The sequence below is a fragment of the Copadichromis virginalis genome, linkage group LG10 (assembly GCF_057382275.1).
Source record: "Copadichromis virginalis isolate Kocher_CV1m ecotype Utaka linkage group LG10, C_Virginalis_male_GT1.1, whole genome shotgun sequence".
Lineage (NCBI taxonomy): Eukaryota > Metazoa > Chordata > Actinopteri > Cichliformes > Cichlidae > Copadichromis > Copadichromis virginalis.
In genome coordinates, this window is record NC_140627.1 from 12,761,785 (window position 1) to 12,780,514 (window position 18,730).

Genomic DNA, 18,730 nt, shown 5'->3' on the forward strand with positions numbered 1-18,730 from the left:
AGCAGGAGAAGCCACTACAGTTATTTTTGCACTGCTAAGTTTGTTTTATTTATGTATGGGTTTATATCACACACAAAATGACGCTAGACGTCCTTGAGTTCCAGATGCTGATAAAGTTGGGGAAATAACCTGCAGTAGCAGTGGGTTACCACTGCACAAAGCTGTTACTGGATAAGAACTGTCTGTAACAATTTTATTTCTTTATTTTTACAACCTTTTTTATTTTCTTCTGAGCACTTACTTTATCATTCAGATTAAAAGAACCCCCAAAGATAATCTGTGTTCTGGGCTGGTTAATTTAGCCAGGCTAAATAATGTTGTAAAGTGAAAACAAAATAGTAAATTTCATTTTTTAAAGAAAAGTGGAAGAGCTTAAAAGATGAACTTGTGGTCAGAAATAACCACGATCAAACATAAGACTGGTTTTCCAAGGCATATTTATTGTTGCATGTAAAGCCCTTAGGAATAGACATGAACACGAGACCAAATACAATCTGGCCATTGTCATAGAGTATCATAAAGCTACCTGGAATGAAGTTGCAATTTATATTTGGTAACGGTGAATACAAAAGGAAAGGAAAAACTCAACGCATGAGTGCAAGTTGTCTTTGAGACAAGAAGGCACAGCAGAAGCCAGGAGAATCCAGTCAGCCTGCTCTTCATCCAACGTAACAGATACTTTAAAAAACAAAACAAACAAAAAAACAAAAACCCAAACAACTAAGACCAGAAACACCCAAAGAACAGCATTTACATCGCATAATGATCCCAATAAACAAACAAATGACGAGTACAAGAATACAGATAGCACATCATGGTCTTTACTATGATCAGACCTTATGGCTTCTGTATATGGATATGTAGACGTTTACGTTGCCAGTTAAGATGCCAGTTTAGGCCATGGTTTTACTTCATCAAGTGAGAGGAAATGGTTGTCTGATGCCTCTTCTCTTTTTATTCCCCCTCCCCCTTCCCAAACATTTACCAAGCATTTATTCATAACTATGGTATTTGGGAATGTGTTTTGCTTACTCAAGGCTATAATTTACTTATCGAGCTGAGTAAAAATATGTAAACAACCTTGCAGCTGCAAACAGGCACGCTCGCTTAAAAAACACAAAACAAAACAGCATTCTTACACGTTAAGAGTTCTGCATACTGAAACTGTAAAGATGATCAAAGTCTTTAGAAATTTTAGTTTTGCAGCCTCACTTTAAATAAGATGAAAGCACATTATTCTTCAGAAAACACCTCTATTAATCAGAAGATGCAGGGACACATGCAAATGTATGATTCTGACACACAAGAAAAAAAAAAAAAAAACATAATTCCTTCGAACGGGGCAGCTCTCTCAAAATGCTAATGGCCTGTGGGTATGAGTAATTGTCACAATGATTCCAGCTAGTTAGACTCGTTTCATCCCCCGACCCATCAAGCAGGCAAAGACAGTCATCACCATTTTGGGCTTGACCTCCACAAGGTCTTCTGGGAGAGCGTAGACGCGGGCTCCAATCTTCCTCGCCATGGAAATGGCATATCTAGAGAGGATACAGACATGGTAAGTTATATAAAAGCTGGTCACCCCTACTTACCAGTATATGGTCAAAAAGCTGCTTCTCCTTCTTTTTGTCCTTACTTGGCATTCTCCAGCTTGTCGTCTTCAGAGAGTCTGCCAGTTTTGATCAGATCATAGTCAATGCTGCCAGGCTGGATGGCGTCTATGAGTTCCAGTACTGCCAAACTGCTGCTGATCTCCTTGTCCTGATCGCCACATAACACACAGATTAGGGCTCCGACCCACACATGGAGCCGTCTCAGCAAAATGAGACCCCACCCCTCCCCAACCGAATCACATGACTACATCTTTTTACGCTGCTCAATGCTGATGAGGGCTGGTTTACATATGTAGAGATGTCTGATTCTCCAATGTCATTTTACCTTAAAACTTGAAATCTTGGCTGATTTTCCAGCCTCTGCCAATGTTTTGTTCACCCAGCGTACAATGATGTCATCATTTACTTTCTCTCCATCACCAAGGTCCTCCAGTACATTCAGCGTATATCTGAAAGAGTAGAGAGGCAGAATATTTATTACAGGACTGAACAGAGAACTCCAGTTTTTAACTAAAAGACCAAAGACAAAAACATCCTGGCAAACACTGGCAACCGATTGTGGGATGAGCATTTTTCCTTAGTGATTAATGGCTACCATGGGGTCAATGACTGGGGCACAGTGATCAATTTCACAGTGACTTCCAGCAACCTCCAGAAACCACTCGCAGCCAGTTAAATACTCATTTTTCCCTGGCGACCAATTGTTCCCAAATGCTGTAAATGAGGATAAGAAGTCCCTTTAAAATATAATGATGCATAACTTTATTATTTAATGTACTACATATACTATGTGTACTACATATGACTTATAAAGGTTGCTGATGCCACTTAAGGCTTAAAAACCAAAGTTTGCAATCTGTGTTACTGTAGAATGTAAACAATTCAGAAAATTAGTTGTTTTATATTTTTTAAGTGTTTAAAAATAAGTCAGCTGGACACAGAAATGTGCTATGCATGCTCAGCACGCCAGGCTGTAAACCTTTTCCTTATCTTGTTGACTACAAGAAAAGCAGAAACACAGAAACAAAAGGAAGGAGGAACTTCTACTTGATTCTATTCCTGAAATCACACGGTGTTGTACTTTTTGTACCTTCTCATCAACTGCCACACCAGTGCTAGAGTCAAGGTAGCATTGCCATCATTCAGGTCCTGCCCGCCGATGCCAACGAGGGAGAACTTGGCCGTTTTGCCCAGTTCCACTGCATAGTTACAATTCTCCAGCTGGGAAATATAAATTAAATAGTTGGAGAAAGCCAACATGTTTCTTCTTGAATCTAAAAGAATAAGGCCATTAGGTCTACCTTTTTCATGTTGGTTCCCAGTTTAGGGTATGGTGGCTTGTTGACCTTGTTGTTCCAGTCAACCGGCACTTTAATCTTATCATAGAGCTGAAGGATGACCAGGGCATCCTGTAGGTCTCTGGAAGAATAGTGAGCATTGTAATTAATAATAAACATTAAATAAGACAAAAAGAAGAAGCTAGCATCCCACTTTTTTGTTTCAGATGCCAGGAAGTTTACTTACCCATACAGATGATTCACATGTGGGTTCACTCCCAGGGAGTTCATCCAGTTTCGGAACGTCCTCTCTTCTCTCGTCTCACCTGGACAGTACAGGATTGTGAGTCTTAAGGGACTTAATGATGAATGTATGCAACTATACAAGTGAACAGTAAAGATTATTGTAAATACAAATGTACTGACTAACGTATGCAGTAGGTGCCAAAGCCAGGAGGGACTTGTTGTCATATTAAGACTTCTCTATGCTACAGTACACCTCTTAGTTGTTGTTTGTTGGCTATAACTTACATGTTTATGTTTGTGTTAGGCAGATGCTCTGACTATCTGGAGAAATCTAAATACAACCATTTTGTCAGCTAGATTCTTTCAAGCAGATTTTTTAAAATTAATTTTGGAGATTTCTCATGTTCATTTTCTGCTTTTCCATCAAAGATGGTTCCTGACTGCATCAAACTTTTTGTTTTACTCATTCACCCATAAATAATGTAACAGAGAAATACTACAGATCCCTGGGGCCTCTTGTATCTTCCAATTTAGCTTTCATTTGATTACCACCTGTGAACGTCTTGATAACCCACCTTCCAACAGTCCCCAGTCAATATCCTCATTCTCAGGTTTGGTCAGTGCTGGATATTTATTAAACAGATTGGCCACGAAAGCAAGGTTGAGTTTGGGGTTTCCACTGACAACGTCAGCTGGAGTGACAAACTGCCGACAGCCGAGTCTGTCAGCCTGCTGCAGCATGGCATCTGCCCTCTTCATGTCGTCTTTCTCCTGAACAACACACACACACACACACACTTGAGTCAGAGGCCCTGTACAGCTGCTGGCATGTGTTGGAGATGCTCAGCTGTGAGCGCTGACTGTCAGAGTGCTTACATTGATTCCTGCCATGTTGATGTCTATGCGTGGCTTATCCTCATCTGTGCCTTTTGGAGAGATTTGATTCAGAAGGTGGAAATAGGCTCTTGAATCCTAAATAAAGGAAAACAAAGAAAGAAAATGTAGGTTCCTGCTATTGGACAAACAACAAAACCTGCACTCATTTTATCTTATTAAAGGCAGCTTCACTCTGAGAAAGGTGATGATAAACTTGATTTAGTTTGAGAACAACTTCAACAGGGACAAAAACTGAACTTTAGAAGTTTTTAGAGGATCACATCGCTAAATGTTATAATAATGAGAATTAATCAGAAACAAAAAAACAAATGCAGAGCTTGAGAAAAATACATACACATACAGGTGCATAACTGTATACAAAATGCTGTACATCTGACGTAGTGGCACCTTTCACCTGAACTAACTCACTAAAATGCATGTTGCCACAGAAAGACTGTGTCTTTGTCTTAATCCCTACATACACAGCTAAGCCTGAGACACTACCCACTCATTCCTATTTTTGGAAAAGATAAGTGGATATTTGGGTAAGTTTGTACAAACATGTGCTACCTGTCCAGGTGGGCTGACAGACGCCTGTGTTGGTAGACGTAGTTATTACCGGAGTGAAAAACAAGTCAAAAATGGATTTAAAAAGCCCCGTGAAGAACCTTAAAAGCCACATTAAACCTGTAATATTATGTTCTAAAGTTTTGTTTAGTGTCCCTCTCTCTGCATCTACTATTTAGATGCACCACCTGGATTCAGTGCCAGTGAGTATACTCACTTTAATGTCAGAGCTGAAGTTGTTGATCTTCTTCTGTCCAGCATTTTCCAGGTGAAAGTTTGCCCAGCGTAACAGCAGTTCTTCTGGTGACAGCTTCATCAGGTCCTCGAGAGTTTCCCCATCCCTCAGCAATGCCGCCAGTGCTGTTCAGGAGCATTAATCATCACTTAAACTGCTTGAAAACAGACTGGGGGAACAACAGGACTGAAGCGCATGTTATTTAATGCCCTGTACCTTCATTTCTGCTGAGCTCAATGTCAGCAAAGAGACCGATCTTGATGATCTGCCACAGCAGGCCCAACACCAGATGGGGCTTCCCTTCTCTCAGGTCTAAAGCACCGATGTTCACCACATGGCACCCGATGGCTGAAGCAGAGTTCAGGGCCAGGTTTAGATTCTCCTGTAAGGCACACATTAACAGTTAACAAAACAACAACAACAACAACAAAAACATTTGCTAAAAAATGTGAGGGGGAAAAAAGCACCATAAGAAAAAACTGACTGACCTGTATTGTGAAAGGAGTCAACTTCTTCTTATTTATGGTCCTCTCATCAATCGTGTCGGGCACTGACAGGTTGATCATTTTGCTGTGCAAAGAGTAAAAAAACCCCACAAACATTAACATGTCTGATGCATGTTGTTAAGGAGACAGAAATCCAAATGTTTATTGTTTCTAAAGCATCTGTGTTTGTGAATATTAAGCAACTTGGGCGTAAATATCTAACTTTTAGGGCATCATGGTTGGAAAGATTTGCATTCACAGTTTAAGTAAATTTGTGGCACTTTTTTAAACTTTAACATAAATTCAAACATGTGATGTTTAACTGATTCTTGCTTTTATATTGTAGCAACATAACCTTAGACAAACTAACAATATCCTTTTATGTTGCAACTTAATTAGCTGTATCAGAAATATGTTTAACATGAAGGACTGTTACTTTACTACTTCAGAGCCATTGGTGTCAAAAACACTTAAGTAAAAGTAATCATATATTTTCTCAGTCTTATAAACTGAGCTTGAGTTAATGTAAAACTGATGTATGTTTAAACAGTTGTACAGTATCACAAAACATAATTCAGCATGTAATAAACAAAATCATAGCTTTTGTTTGCCAGGTCACAAAAATGCAAATGAAGGGTGTGAAAGGTGGATATTAATTTGAACTCCAACTCAGAAGCAAATGTGTGTGTGTGTGTATTGTTTTTTTTAAATATATGTTTTGGGATTTTGAGGCATTACAGGGATAAAGCAGCACTCCGAGGCCCAGTGGCTTCAAGCCCGGGCATGCTGCATTAGCCTCATGGTGATAGGGTCGCCTGCTCAACCCAGGGAGCCACACCGGCACCTCAAACAGATTTTTAAAAGTAGCCAATTCAAACAGTGAAGCATCATTTTGAGCTTTGACCAGTCCAGCTGCAATTCAGGCACAGACAACGCGATCTCTTTAGACCTCTATATGTTGATATAAAAACTCATATTTTTTAATATGAACAACCTTTAGAGCAGTGTTAGAGCTCAGTGAGGGACAGTAACAGGAGCACCCACCAGAGTACGATACCGTCTCCAACACACGTGAAGAGGGCGTTTGTGTTGGGATCCATGGGCAGAACATGTTGGCAGTCAGGGTCTTTTTCCAGAGCGGTGTTGATCCAGTTCACAAAGGCGTATCGCTCCTCCTCTATGAGGACAAACAGACACAGGTTAGTTAAAATCCAAACACCAACAAGGTAACGTGAGTGGGCTGCTTATATCACCTAATTTCACTAGGTCACATTGTCTAATATAGATTACTTCAGTGTTAAATGAAGCGCCTGCACCTGAACTGCAGAGGGTACAAAGTCAACAGCTCATGACAAACACTGGCAGCAAACAGTGCCAATGAGGTTGGGAATCTCTGACGTACCAGAGAACGAATGTTGTGTGCCTTCACTTGACAGCTCAGACGTCCCTCCAATAGCCAGGATGCCTTCCTTTCTGTTGATGGCCTTGCGGAAAGACTTGGATATCTGGCCGGCCTTCAGTTCATCAACAATCTAAAATAACAGCAAAGAATGGTTAGAAATGGCGAAGGCTGAAGGCTATGGCGTGTTTGTGTTGCATTTAAAGACACTGATTTGGGATTATGTCGTAGTAATCTCAAAAAAAGTGGTGGAAATAATCCTAATTTACGAGAATTGGATTAGATAAGACACCATCATTTACCAGTACCTACAATGACTGACTCAGCATAACAGACCAATGACAGACACTTCCTTTGAATTACATTTGATTAAACAGGTATGTGTCAAACTACTGTATGAGTATCTGAGCAAATTTACTAAAGATCACGTTCAGATCAGCTGCATGTTATTTATAATATGATTATTCCGGCAATTTCATTTGTAATTCAGTATTTTAATATTATTTTTTCTATTTTTTTTTAAATCGGAAATCATTTGGAAGCGTTTGGACCATTTTTGAATTTTTTGACTTTTTTTTCAATGCAATCAGCAGACTAATCAATGAATCAGAATCAGTGAAGCAAACAATCTTTATTAAGTCATACTTCTGTGCAAAAAGCCTCAACCATCTTCTCTCCTGTTACTGTGGTCTCCTGCGAGCCACCGTGGCAGCTCAGGTTGCTCGGCAGACACAGGAGATCTGCTGGAATTTCTCCTCAGTGGCACGAAAACATAGCCCTGTAGCCAGCAGGTTGGGTTAAGAAGATATGGTGAGTATCTAGGCTAGTAGCTGAGGTTTTGACGGCATCAACGAGCTTTAAAGGTCCAGGATGGCCTCGGGTTGATGAGATTATGACAGAAACAGCTACAGCACTTATCCTCCAAATTAAACACCCACATATTTAAACGTCATTTAACAATAATAATGGGAGCAATATGTGGTGACAGTTCTTGATATGCAGCGTATCTTATCAGTAAATCGCAACATGGGAGAGAATTGAAACCAAGCTGGTTTGACAATATGTATTCAGTAGGAATGTATGTGATACTTCCTGCAGCCGGAGTTATCAGAGCTTCATCAGTGGCCTCGCCTCCACAGCTGTCGGTGTGACCACAATGAGCTGCTGGGCAAACTAGCACAGCACTCTTTACATGCAGAAGGCCACAGGATGCTAGCTTGCACTTCCTACCCAGTGTAGGTGAAAGAAGCAACCGCAACAACACAATAGCAGCCTTGTGGAGGTTATTAATACTTTCAGCCACTTCTGCTCATTTTGATTCATCTTTCTTGCATAATGGCACATGTATGTCTATACATGTCATTATTATCTATACATGGACCATGCTGGATTGCAGATCCCAGCTTTGCAGTGCCATAAAAAATACCTAATCAATCAGACTCGTGCCAGACAAGATGTTGGGAAGTCTCAATTGTAAAAAAATGTGATAGCCAAGGAGCAACAGGGCCTCTTCTGTGAGTTCATATCCAAAGAAAAAGTGAAAACATCTTTTTGTACTTATTGTACAAATTCCCTTGTATACATCACACTACATCAGTGTCTTTGAACTGCCTTTTTATATGTTGATGTTTCTAATGTCTAATTCAATAAAATTTTAATTATTAAATAAATACATACATAATTAGTCAGTAGATGTTTGGACCAAGGGTGATAACATTTTGGGGTGCTGTTTGTGATCCCAAGTTTTGACTGATAAAGAATGCAGACTGTACAAGAAGCTGCTACTGTGAAGGATTAATCACTTCTTCAGTTTATCACTTTCACGTTCCTGCAGTATGCTTGTATGCATTTGTGGCATGTGGATGCTTTTCGGCTCTGCTTAGAACGTACCGAGGTAAACTCGTTAAAGTTTAGCTTTTCATCATTGTCTGTATCGAGCTTCTGGATGAGCTCTCGAAGCCTGAATCCTGGCAGCGGATGGCCGATGTCTTTAAGAAGATCACCAAGCTCTTGTTTAGAGATATTCCCATCTCCGTTCTTATCTATAAGAACACAGAAAGAATCATCAGATATGGTTAAACCAACAGTAACAATGACGGCAATAAAAAGAAACACGACTTTTACTTACCGTAACTTTCAAATATCTGTCTTATCTCCTCCCTTTCTTCTTGTGTTAGCTTTGCAGACATTTTTCTGAGATTGACCTGAGCTGGTCAGTCAAAGAAAGGTGTGACTGTGAAGAGAGCAGAGTCACAACATCTTAAAAATAGTTTGGGAGGAAAACAGCATCTTTATCACTCCTGCAAACTCACCCACACTGCTGTCACTTTCTATGCATTCAACCAGCAAAGGGAGTGGCATCGACACGCAGCAGATAAGTGAACCTTTTATTTTCTGTCAGGCCTAAAATAGCTTCATTTACCTATCGCTTTTCCGTTTCCTTAATCAAAGTCACGTCCTGTTAGTTTTATTGTATAGCAGCAAGCTCATTTTCCAATGAAACTACTAGATGAGTCAAGATGTCATCAGCCTTTGGTTGACTAAATGATTACTCTTCAGTTAGTATACTATACAGTAAATCTTGTAAAATATAGATTTTTTTTAACTACAATGTTTTATTTTTACTGTGTGCCTATACTACAAATCAAATCGACAAAGCAAGTTAAATCTTTTTACTGACGGCTGCAATTAAAAAGTGGTTAAGACTGTGCATGCAGTTTCAAATAGACTCAAAAGACTCAAGCAGTTGGAAAGACTCAAAAGCCAGGGATCTCTAGACAAACGTGCAAATGTGAAACATTTGTGGGGTGTTATCACCAAAATGCATCTGAAACTAGAAAAATTTGCATTTCCTGCGAAAATGCAGTGTGGATGCTTTAAAGCTGAAGCTGTCTGCAAAAACTAGCTGAAAAAGCTGAAAAGTTGCAGAAATTGTAAAAACTTTGCAGAAGCAAAGGAACTTTGCTAAAATGGAATAACTTAGCAGAAAATAAATTTAAAAAACAAGAAGGAACAGCCAACAGATACACACAAACTCAAATATGTATACACAAATGCACAGAGAGAGACACACGGAGGGTCTATGCCAGTCAACCAGTCTGAATATATTCTATTTTTTTTCCAACAATGAGATGCTGCCCTAAAGAGGGTCTCTCTCTCTCTCTCTCTCTCTCTCTCATGCACACACACACACACACACAAAGGGAGAGAGAAGCATGTTTTCAGTCAAGCAGCCTGGGAGCTGCTAAATTTGAATCCACAGAGGCTGTGTACTTTTTCCCGCCAAAACAGGTGCACACACGCAGCACAGAGACAGGATTTTTGTAGTCTATTTCTCATAGTGAGGATTCCCCTCAAACAAATGACCATAATTTCCTAACTGTATTGGCCAGAACGGTCATTCTTACAACGTTTTGTTCAGAAGAGATGGGGGAATCGTCAAGTGTCGAAAATTTATCATTAAAATATGAATTTTTAGAGATATATGATATCGATGACTTGTTGGCTTAGAAGCCACGAAGGCCCCAATATGCAAATTTGAATGCCTCAGCCCACATATATGATTGGCTGGGAAGCCGTGCAGGCCCTGATATGTAAATTTGAATGCCTTAGTCCTCACAGAGGATTGGCTGCCTGGGGACCTGGCAGAAATATATAGAAATACTATGATTAAGCATAAATACTACATTTAGCAGAAATACTACATTAAGCACAAATCCTATAATAAGCAGAAATACTATATTAAGCAATATAAATATCCTATAAAAATCCTATAAAAACCAAAAATACTGTACTATGATTTGGTAGAAACACTATAATTAATCAGAAATACTATATTTAGCACAAATCTTATAAAACAGCAGAAATGCTATGATTTAGCGCAATAGTAATAACTTAAACAGAAAAATTGGAAAAGCAAAATGGACAGCTGAAAAAATGCGGAACATCCTAAGGGTCCCTCAAATATACTTGTTGAATGAAAAAAATCGGCAAAAAATATATATAACAGCCACACAATCACAAATATGGACACATATGGAAACACACATGCACAGAGAGACACACACACAAGATCCAAATCAGTCAACCAGTCTAAATATATTGAATTTGAATCTTACAATGAGATCATCCCATAAAAAGGCTCTCTCTCTCTCTCTCTCTCTCTCTCTGTCTCACACACACACACACTCACTCACTCACACACTCACTCACACACTCACACACACACACACACACACACACACACGGAGAGAGAAGCAAGTTTCTAGCTCAGTCAAGCAGCCTGGGAGCTGCTGAATTTGAATCCACCAATCAGAGAGGCTGTGTACTTTTTCCCGCCAAAACAGGTGCACGCAGCACAGAGAGACACAGGATTATTGCACAGTCTATTTCTCATAGTGATGACTCCCCTCAAACAAATGACCATAATTTCCTAACCGTAGGGGCTAGAACGGTCATTCTTACACCGTTTTGTTCAGAAGAGATGGGGGAATCTTAAAGTGTTAACAATTTATCATTAAAATATGAATTATTAAAGATATTTGACTGGTAATGCACCATAACTGAGTAGAGCAAAGCAAAAAATGCCTTGACCTGCCCTCAAACAACGCTTTGTAACTCTAAATCTATTTGGAGCATCGATATCATTCTTTCACCATAAGAGACAGCAGGATTTGGTGAACAGTCATGGAAATTTTCAGGTCTCTGTGGAAATCCAACAAAAAGTTATGACAAGAGAAAAAAGTGGTTCATTTCCAGAGTTTGAAATCTGAAGAAATCTGAGCGAAGGACGAATTTGCTACCCTCAAACAAGTCTAACTCATTTCAGAACGGTAATAGGTGAGAAAGAAATTCTTGAATTGTGAGTGTTAGGAGTGTCTGAAGATATACTGGGACAAGCCTCATGTCTTAACTTTGTTTTGTTAAGGAGATATAACGATTCGAATATGCCTCTCATTACAGAAATCAAGCGGTGATTTTGAACAAACTCTCCATTGACTTTCTATGGAGAGTTTTCCGACTTTGTGTTGGTCTGAGGAGATTTACAAACATTCTATAAGTCCCACAACAATGATGGTGACATTTCCTGAAAGCCAGCAAAAATACCTAAGTTTTGATGTATAATTTGTGGAAGTTGAGTGAAAATTGAGCAAGTAGCAAGAAGTTGTTCGGACATGAAGAGAAGACTGCAAAACCTTCAGTGGCACACTGGAAGCCAAGAGCATAGCAACCATAACAACGCATGTATTTTGTGAAAAATCACAATTTTGCAACTGAAAACTTTAAGAGGCATAAAAGTAAAACGGTAAAAGATTTGAAAAAGCTGATTTATACCTGAATAGCCCAATAATTTGAGAACATTTTAAAGTTTGAATGGTTGCTCTATGTGAAAATATGAGGAAGTAGTTAAGTTTCAAAAACAAGCAAATTTTAGCAGAATTGCAGAAGTTTCCCATTCATTTCAAATTAAAGGAAAAAAGCTTAATATTTTAAAAAGTATAATAGTGAAAAATACCAAAAGACATAGCCGTCATTAGCAGAAATAGCAGAATAGTTTAAAATTTGAACGGTGAAAATAGCACAAAAATTGTGGAAGTAGATCCACGGCGAAAAGTGTACGGAAACATCAAGAAGGAACTCAATAGTGTGGATGCTTAAAGCATCCACACAATTAAATGGATTGACCTACAAACAATCAACAAAATGTGCAATCTGGGATTCCAGTGCCAATCACTACATGACTTAAGCACCTGTGATGAGCTTTGCACACATCATGGACAATCACACATAACAGTGACCATGACAGGGACAGTTGACCTTAGTACCTGCTACAGTGCACACATGAGTCAAAACACACAAAGAGCTGTTTGTAGTAAAGTGAAAACAAGAGGGCGAACTGTCCTGTGTCTGCTTTTCTCCTATTTATTTATTCATTTTTAATCTCTTCCTCTTTGTGGTGAACTCTATCGTTCCCATTCCTGTTCAAGGTGACTTTTCAACCAATCAACATTTGATTAACAGATAGCACAGTGGCTGTCAAGCTACACACCGTTTGCTTTTTTAGTATGTTTCTATGACCCCCACATTGGCTTAATCCCTGCAATCTCCTCTTTCTGTGTAGCCAAACAGCTACACAAGGCATTTGAATTGTGTAGCTAACTTTAAGGAAGACCATAAAGTCTCTTGGGTCTATGGCAGGGGTGGGGAATTTCTGGCCTCGAGGGCCGGTGTCCTGCAGGTTTTAGATTGCACTTTGGGTCAACACACCTGAATCACATGATTAGTTCATTACCACGACTCTGGACATGTTGAGGAGCTAATTTAGCCATTTAAATAAGCTGTGTTGGTTCAAGGACACATCTAAAACCTGCAGGGACACCGGCCCTCAAGGCCTGGAGTTGCCCACCCCTGGTCTATGTTCTGTGGTAGGTCATCAGATATCCCATTCAAATTTACTAATAATTATAAATATGAATTATTGTCAGGGGAAAGCTGGTGGTTCTAACCACCCATTTCTGTTTACCTGCATGCACCCAAATCCCATTCAATAGCACTGGTCAATATTATTTGGGCAAAGAGTGGAACTTGGAACAGGAACACCAAACGCTTAACCCTTGTCTACAGTTCCTGCATATTCAAACCCATGGCTGTTTCATAGAGATAAAAAAAAAGACAGCACTGAGTGACAGATCAGTGCAAAGAGACTGCAGTGTGCTGATAGGTTAGCTCAAACCCATTGAATATTAGATCAACGCTGGCGAGTGGCACGCCATGGGCAAGACCAGATGGAAATCTGTTTAAACAGCCAGAGCAAATGAAACATGACCCGTCAGGTTCATCTGGTTCAAAGGTTAACTACTCAAGTCACGGATCGACCACGAGTCAGTGAGAATCTGTCTCGAGAGCTACTTTGCTTGACAAAAACCACTGCTTCCCATTCTCCTCCGAGGCAAAGGAACTATTGAGAAAAAAAGGCACTGAAAATAAGGAATTTCTGTCAGCACCCCCTTCCTGTTCAGTAGCTGCAAAGGAATGCAGGAGGCCTGGACTGAGTGAGCTCCACTTACAGAGAGGTGAGCTCCCTCGCTCTCCAAGGCTAAACTGGTATGATGGCATTCCTCTCCAACACGAGGGTTGAGAAAACAAAAAGCGGTTAGCAAAAGAGCAAAGATTTTTCCAGATAGAAACGCGTTCCCTTTTTCTTGCCAGACTTTAAGCTACAGATGTGCGATCGTCACATTTGTCAGAAATCCTGGGCAACGCCTGGTTTCCCCAACAAAACATATAAAAATAACAGAACGAATAGTGGAATTTGTGCCTGAACGTCTCTGAGTGAACTGAGCCATCTATTATCTTTCTACCCTCAGCAGCATCCCAGACAGCTGAGCAGACAGTGAACCAAAGTTTGCATCTGCTTTAATGAACTATTAATAGTCACGAAAGGTGACTCATCAGTAGCCACAAGGCATCAGAGACGTGATGCAGTTCCCATAAAGCTATAAATATAAAACAAAGTGACTAATTAAAAACACACGGCCCTGCAAAAACAAGAAAGACTTGCCCAAAAACGTCCTTCAGACAAAATTACATAATTTCGAAAACTAGGTGACGGTAAGGGATTTGTCACTTTAATGAGCCACATCAAAGCACAAATCATTTTAAAAGACTTACTATAAATCAGAGAGAAGTGTGTTTTCCTTCAACAAAGCAACCCCAAATCAGGCCAAGCACAAACTCCCCACTCAACTATTAGGAAAATGCCAATTTCAGCACTGCTATATTTAACTTTTCTCCAAAAAGGATGTGAAATGTGGCCGGTTGAGTTGGGCCTGCTGCAAGAAGGGCCCACAAACATTACCTCACTCGCTCACTTGTCACACCCTCAACAGGAGGCGGAGTGACAACAGAAGAAGGGCACAAGTACGTGGAGCAAGAGCACAGATGGCAATGGACAAATGTGAGATGCACGGAAGAATAGAGCGTTTGTAATCACCGTAGCAAAGCTGTGGCCATAAATCTTGTGTTACACTAGAGAGTAGAGTTCAGAGCGGCTGGTTTCCAAAGACAGTTGTTTTCTTTGACAGCTGCACATGTGTTTGCGTGTGTGTGTGTGTTGTAAAAATTCTGTGCTTTAACATTGAAAACAACATCAACCTCCTAAATGGATGTCTGCCTAAAAGCACATCAATACCTCTGATAGAGCACATTATTAAGAGGTCAGTCTTTGGCTATAGTACAAAGAGGATGACTCAGGAGTGCCATAGCTATATACTTTTCACTAATTAAAAACAAACAAACAACCAAGCAAAAACAGAAAAATATTGTAAATATCCTAAAATACAAGATTTGGTAGCTCCAGCTGAAATTAAGCTGGACTGAAACAAATGCTCATCTGTATAGATGTGCAGTCATCCTAGTCATGTGATACCCAGCAGCAGCAAAACAAGCATAACTGGACTTGTTTTGTAGGCTTTAAGACATCTAACCCCCCCTCCGTTCAAGAAGCTCTCTCGGTTCCTAGCTCATTTTACAACTGGATATCACAAATACGCACAAACACAAACGCACACACACACACACACACACACACTTCTTTACCAGCAGCGGCTTTAATTGTTGAGCCAAAAACAGCACATTGACGCCATTTACAATCGCCTTTGATGAATCTTTCACTCAATTTAAAGCCGAGGGCTGCTCCCAGATGGCTGAATTAAATGTGCAGAGCTGAGGCGACACACCCCGCCCCGCCAGTGTTTCATCCAGTTATGTGGGAAATGTGAGGCACACAAATAGATTGGGCACCCTTCCCAAATGTGGTTAAGTTCAATAAGCACACACCCAACACGGTCTGCAAGAACATGGGACGTTTTTTTTTGTTTGTTTTTTTTTTTTTTTTTTACACTCACAATCTTGTGCAGATGTGAAAATGACTCATGAGCAGAAAGACAGTCTGTAGGGCCAGCCCTTTATTTCCTGTTCAGGCTGTTGGGATAAGATCAGCAGGGCAGTACTGACAGGTAAGGAGGGAGGTGATGACAACAAATTGTTTGCGGAGTTTACTCTACTTTGACATCATGTACAGCTGCGAGTGCAACACCCTGGGCTGGGTTAAAGTGATATTATAAAAGCCTTAAAAGCCAGGCCATGTGGTGAATCATCATGGAAACATTCAAATGAAATGACAGCAACCACCTAGCCTTTACAATCTGCTCTCTATAGCCTACCATTGTTGGCCAAATGAAAGCATGTAGCTTTACTAAATGATGAAGGAAGTCTAAAAGGGGCTAGTACGGGAGTCCATACAGACAGAGGTGCTGCTGAATCAGCTTGTTACTCCTACAGGTAAGCAGCCACACCTACACCTATGCTATTACTCAACAAAAACCTTGCATACCGTTATCCTTTATAGGCATGGCACACTCACAGTACTACAAAAGGCACAGCAACCATAAAAAAATACCACTGACATTGTATCCGATTGCTTCAAAAACCACGTTAATAAGCTGGGGCCTTTAAAAAAAATGGAAAACATTAGTGACTCATTGCATTAATATTCTCTGGTGCATTTGATGTGTAGTATTAATTAAAGTTGGCACATGATTTATTTAAAATGACTTGGCATTCTAGCATAGCAATGCATTGTTTTAATGTTCAGAAACATCCATCAGCACACGCAATTAAAAAAAAAAAAAAAAAAAGGAGTTTCTGAATAAAGAAAGAAGTGCAACTAAAGAGTAACCTGATCACTTTTACTGACTTGCAGAACAAGTGACCGTTCCCATAGATCCTGATGGTGGAAAAAAGTGGGAAAACCTGTTCACTCGCACAGGTGTGAGCCCGGCTGGAAGCACAAGGTTTTTTAAAAATACACCACCCATCCACAGTCTCCAAGGTCTGGTTGGAGAGACAGCAGCGTGCACATGTAATGTCTGTGCTTTTAAATAACACATACAGTAGGCGCTCTTATACTTCCACAGCATGAGCAAGGGAAAATTACACTTTACCTCAGCTATTTTGTGGAGCATAGTCTACATACCAGTACATTCATGGGCAATCTAACCACGCCAGTCAGGTTACAGTTAAAATGTCGTCCAGCATTTTTCATTCCCCACAAAGGAAATGCAATCATCACATTCACTAGCGCTGACACTACGAGAACAGCTAACAATGTATTAATCATGTTTATGAATTAAACACCTCGTCTCCTGCATCCTCGTATCCTGCCATACAAGTGAAACAAGATTTTAGAGAAGGCCAGACCCTGTATTCACAACACGCTTTATGTTTAAAGTCACAACATTTATGAAGTTAAAATACGGGCTTCTCTGACATTATCAGCCGACCTTGCTGATCAGCCGTGTCCTAAGAACGATCCAGGATTGGAATCCCAGATGTAAGTGAGCGCTGCAGCTCCAGATGGGCTCCAGGAAAAATCTGGTAAATCGCTCTAGGCAGTAAACAAGTTTACATAGACCACTGTTCAACACACACAGACACAGACAAAAAGTCACTTTGTGCATAAGCAAGCTGCCTTATTTTGGTTGGGAAACATTTGTCAGGCTTACCAGCACAGACCACATGAGAACAATGCTTTTTCAAGGATCAGCTACGCTAACTCTTGCACATTGAGTGCAAAGGCGTCATAGACGTTTACAGTTCATTGGCAAAAAGTGGGAGAGTCAGACCTTTGCAGAAAATAACCCACAAACACACACACACACACACACACACACACACACACACAGAGGAGAAACACTCAGCAAAGTAAAGAGCATTGAGCAGAGAGATGTGTTACACAAGATTTATTTACAGACTGTGATATTGTATTCTGGTATGTGGTTTTTATATGCTAACTTGGTGGAGCGGGAAGATTAAAAAGAATTACTTAAAAGAAATAGTGCAGGCTCCACCTATACTTCCTCCGGTGAGAGGCGGCGTGATGAAGGAACAAACCTGGTTCTGTCTAACTTGACTTTTCCTGTAGGATTTTACATATTCAAAAATTTCTAAACAGCCCGCATCTACAAAAATAAAAAATAACTAGAAATGTGAACCTCGTGTATAAATGTGATACATAGTTAAACAATGAAACTAGTATATGTATACTACGTCTTTGAGCAGTAGTTACTTTTTCCAAAAGTTATGTGGTCATAACTAAGGAGTGAAAGAGTGCAATATTTCAACATTTTCAGACTCGTTCAGCTCCGAGAGGATGAACGAGCTACATTCAAGGTGTAGCTAGAGCTAGCCGGCTAGCGACAGACATGTAAGTTTCATAGGCAGGAAACTACCCCTGCTTACTCCAGCAAACCCATCCCTACAAACAGAGGATAACAGGGAGGAAAGCTTGGGACAAAGGATGTTGTTTTGATAAGCAAAACTGATATAAACTCTATCTATAAGTAGGTGCTGGTCTAGAACTTGTCAGGAAATTGGTACTTACTGTTAGTGCGCCTTAAATTCCAGACACTGTCCAGTTTGCAGTCCTACCTCCTCCACGTAGAGACAAAAGTAGACGGCAGGAATGCTCGCCCGCCCTTCGTGACGTCACCAAACAGGCGGTGCGTTATATGGAGGGTTATCCATGCCAAAAATGTAAACTGAAATAAAATACATCAGTGAAAAGTCTTTTTGTATTAAACATTTTTTTACTTAATTTGATTTATTAGAACAATTATAGAAATAATAAATCAATTACATTCTTTATAGGCATGTCATATCTCAAGTGCACAAATATATGTATGTATTCAGCAATATTTTCAGTTGAAAATGTAGTATTTTTAAATTCTCATAAAATGTTTTCAAAGTATATCTAACTATGTTTTCCCTTTATATTTAAATTGTGGGGAGTTTTTCTTGTATTTTGATTTACCTACACTTTCTTAGGAGCTTGGAAAGAAAAGCATCTGTACTCACCTCTCATCTGAGAATCTTCTTCAGTTCTAAGAGCAAATGGTGGAGAGTACCAGATTTTCTTTCACCCCCTCCCAGACTCCTTATCGCCTACTCACATCTTAGGTCATTTGATTGCA

At 39.9% G+C, this 18,730-nt stretch overlaps 1 protein-coding gene across 1 annotated transcript; it reads right to left on the reverse strand.

Annotated features, from left to right (window-relative positions):
• Positions 1 to 420: 420 nt before the first annotated feature.
• LOC146699932 (plastin-3-like) lies at positions 421 to 18,362 on the reverse strand. Its single transcript, XM_085469868.1, has 16 exons — positions 18,142 to 18,362; positions 8,827 to 8,931; positions 8,589 to 8,740; positions 6,702 to 6,831; positions 6,344 to 6,476; positions 5,303 to 5,384; positions 5,031 to 5,196; positions 4,797 to 4,939; positions 4,013 to 4,108; positions 3,712 to 3,907; positions 3,138 to 3,216; positions 2,915 to 3,032; positions 2,704 to 2,834; positions 1,939 to 2,062; positions 1,637 to 1,761; positions 421 to 1,538 (listed from the first exon to the last, which is right to left on the reverse strand). Exons 2-16 carry the CDS (start codon positions 8,885 to 8,887, stop codon positions 1,406 to 1,408), a joined length of 1,869 nt encoding a protein of 622 aa, XP_085325994.1. The 5' UTR covers positions 8,888 to 8,931; positions 18,142 to 18,362; the 3' UTR covers positions 421 to 1,405.
• Positions 18,363 to 18,730: the final 368 nt, after the last annotated feature.

Coding starts and splice junctions, on each gene's coding strand:
- LOC146699932 (XM_085469868.1), bottom strand. CDS start 8,887: ATGTCTGCAAAGCTAACACAAGAAGAAAGGGAGGAGATAAGACAGATA. Junction 6,832..8,588: donor ACTTTAACGAGTTTACCTCG/GTACGTTCTAAG, acceptor CTGTTATTTTAG/ATTGTTGATGAACTGAAGGC. Junction 3,217..3,711: donor TGACTGGGGACTGTTGGAAG/GTGGGTTATCAA, acceptor TGTACTGTCCAG/GTGAGACGAGAGAAGAGAGG.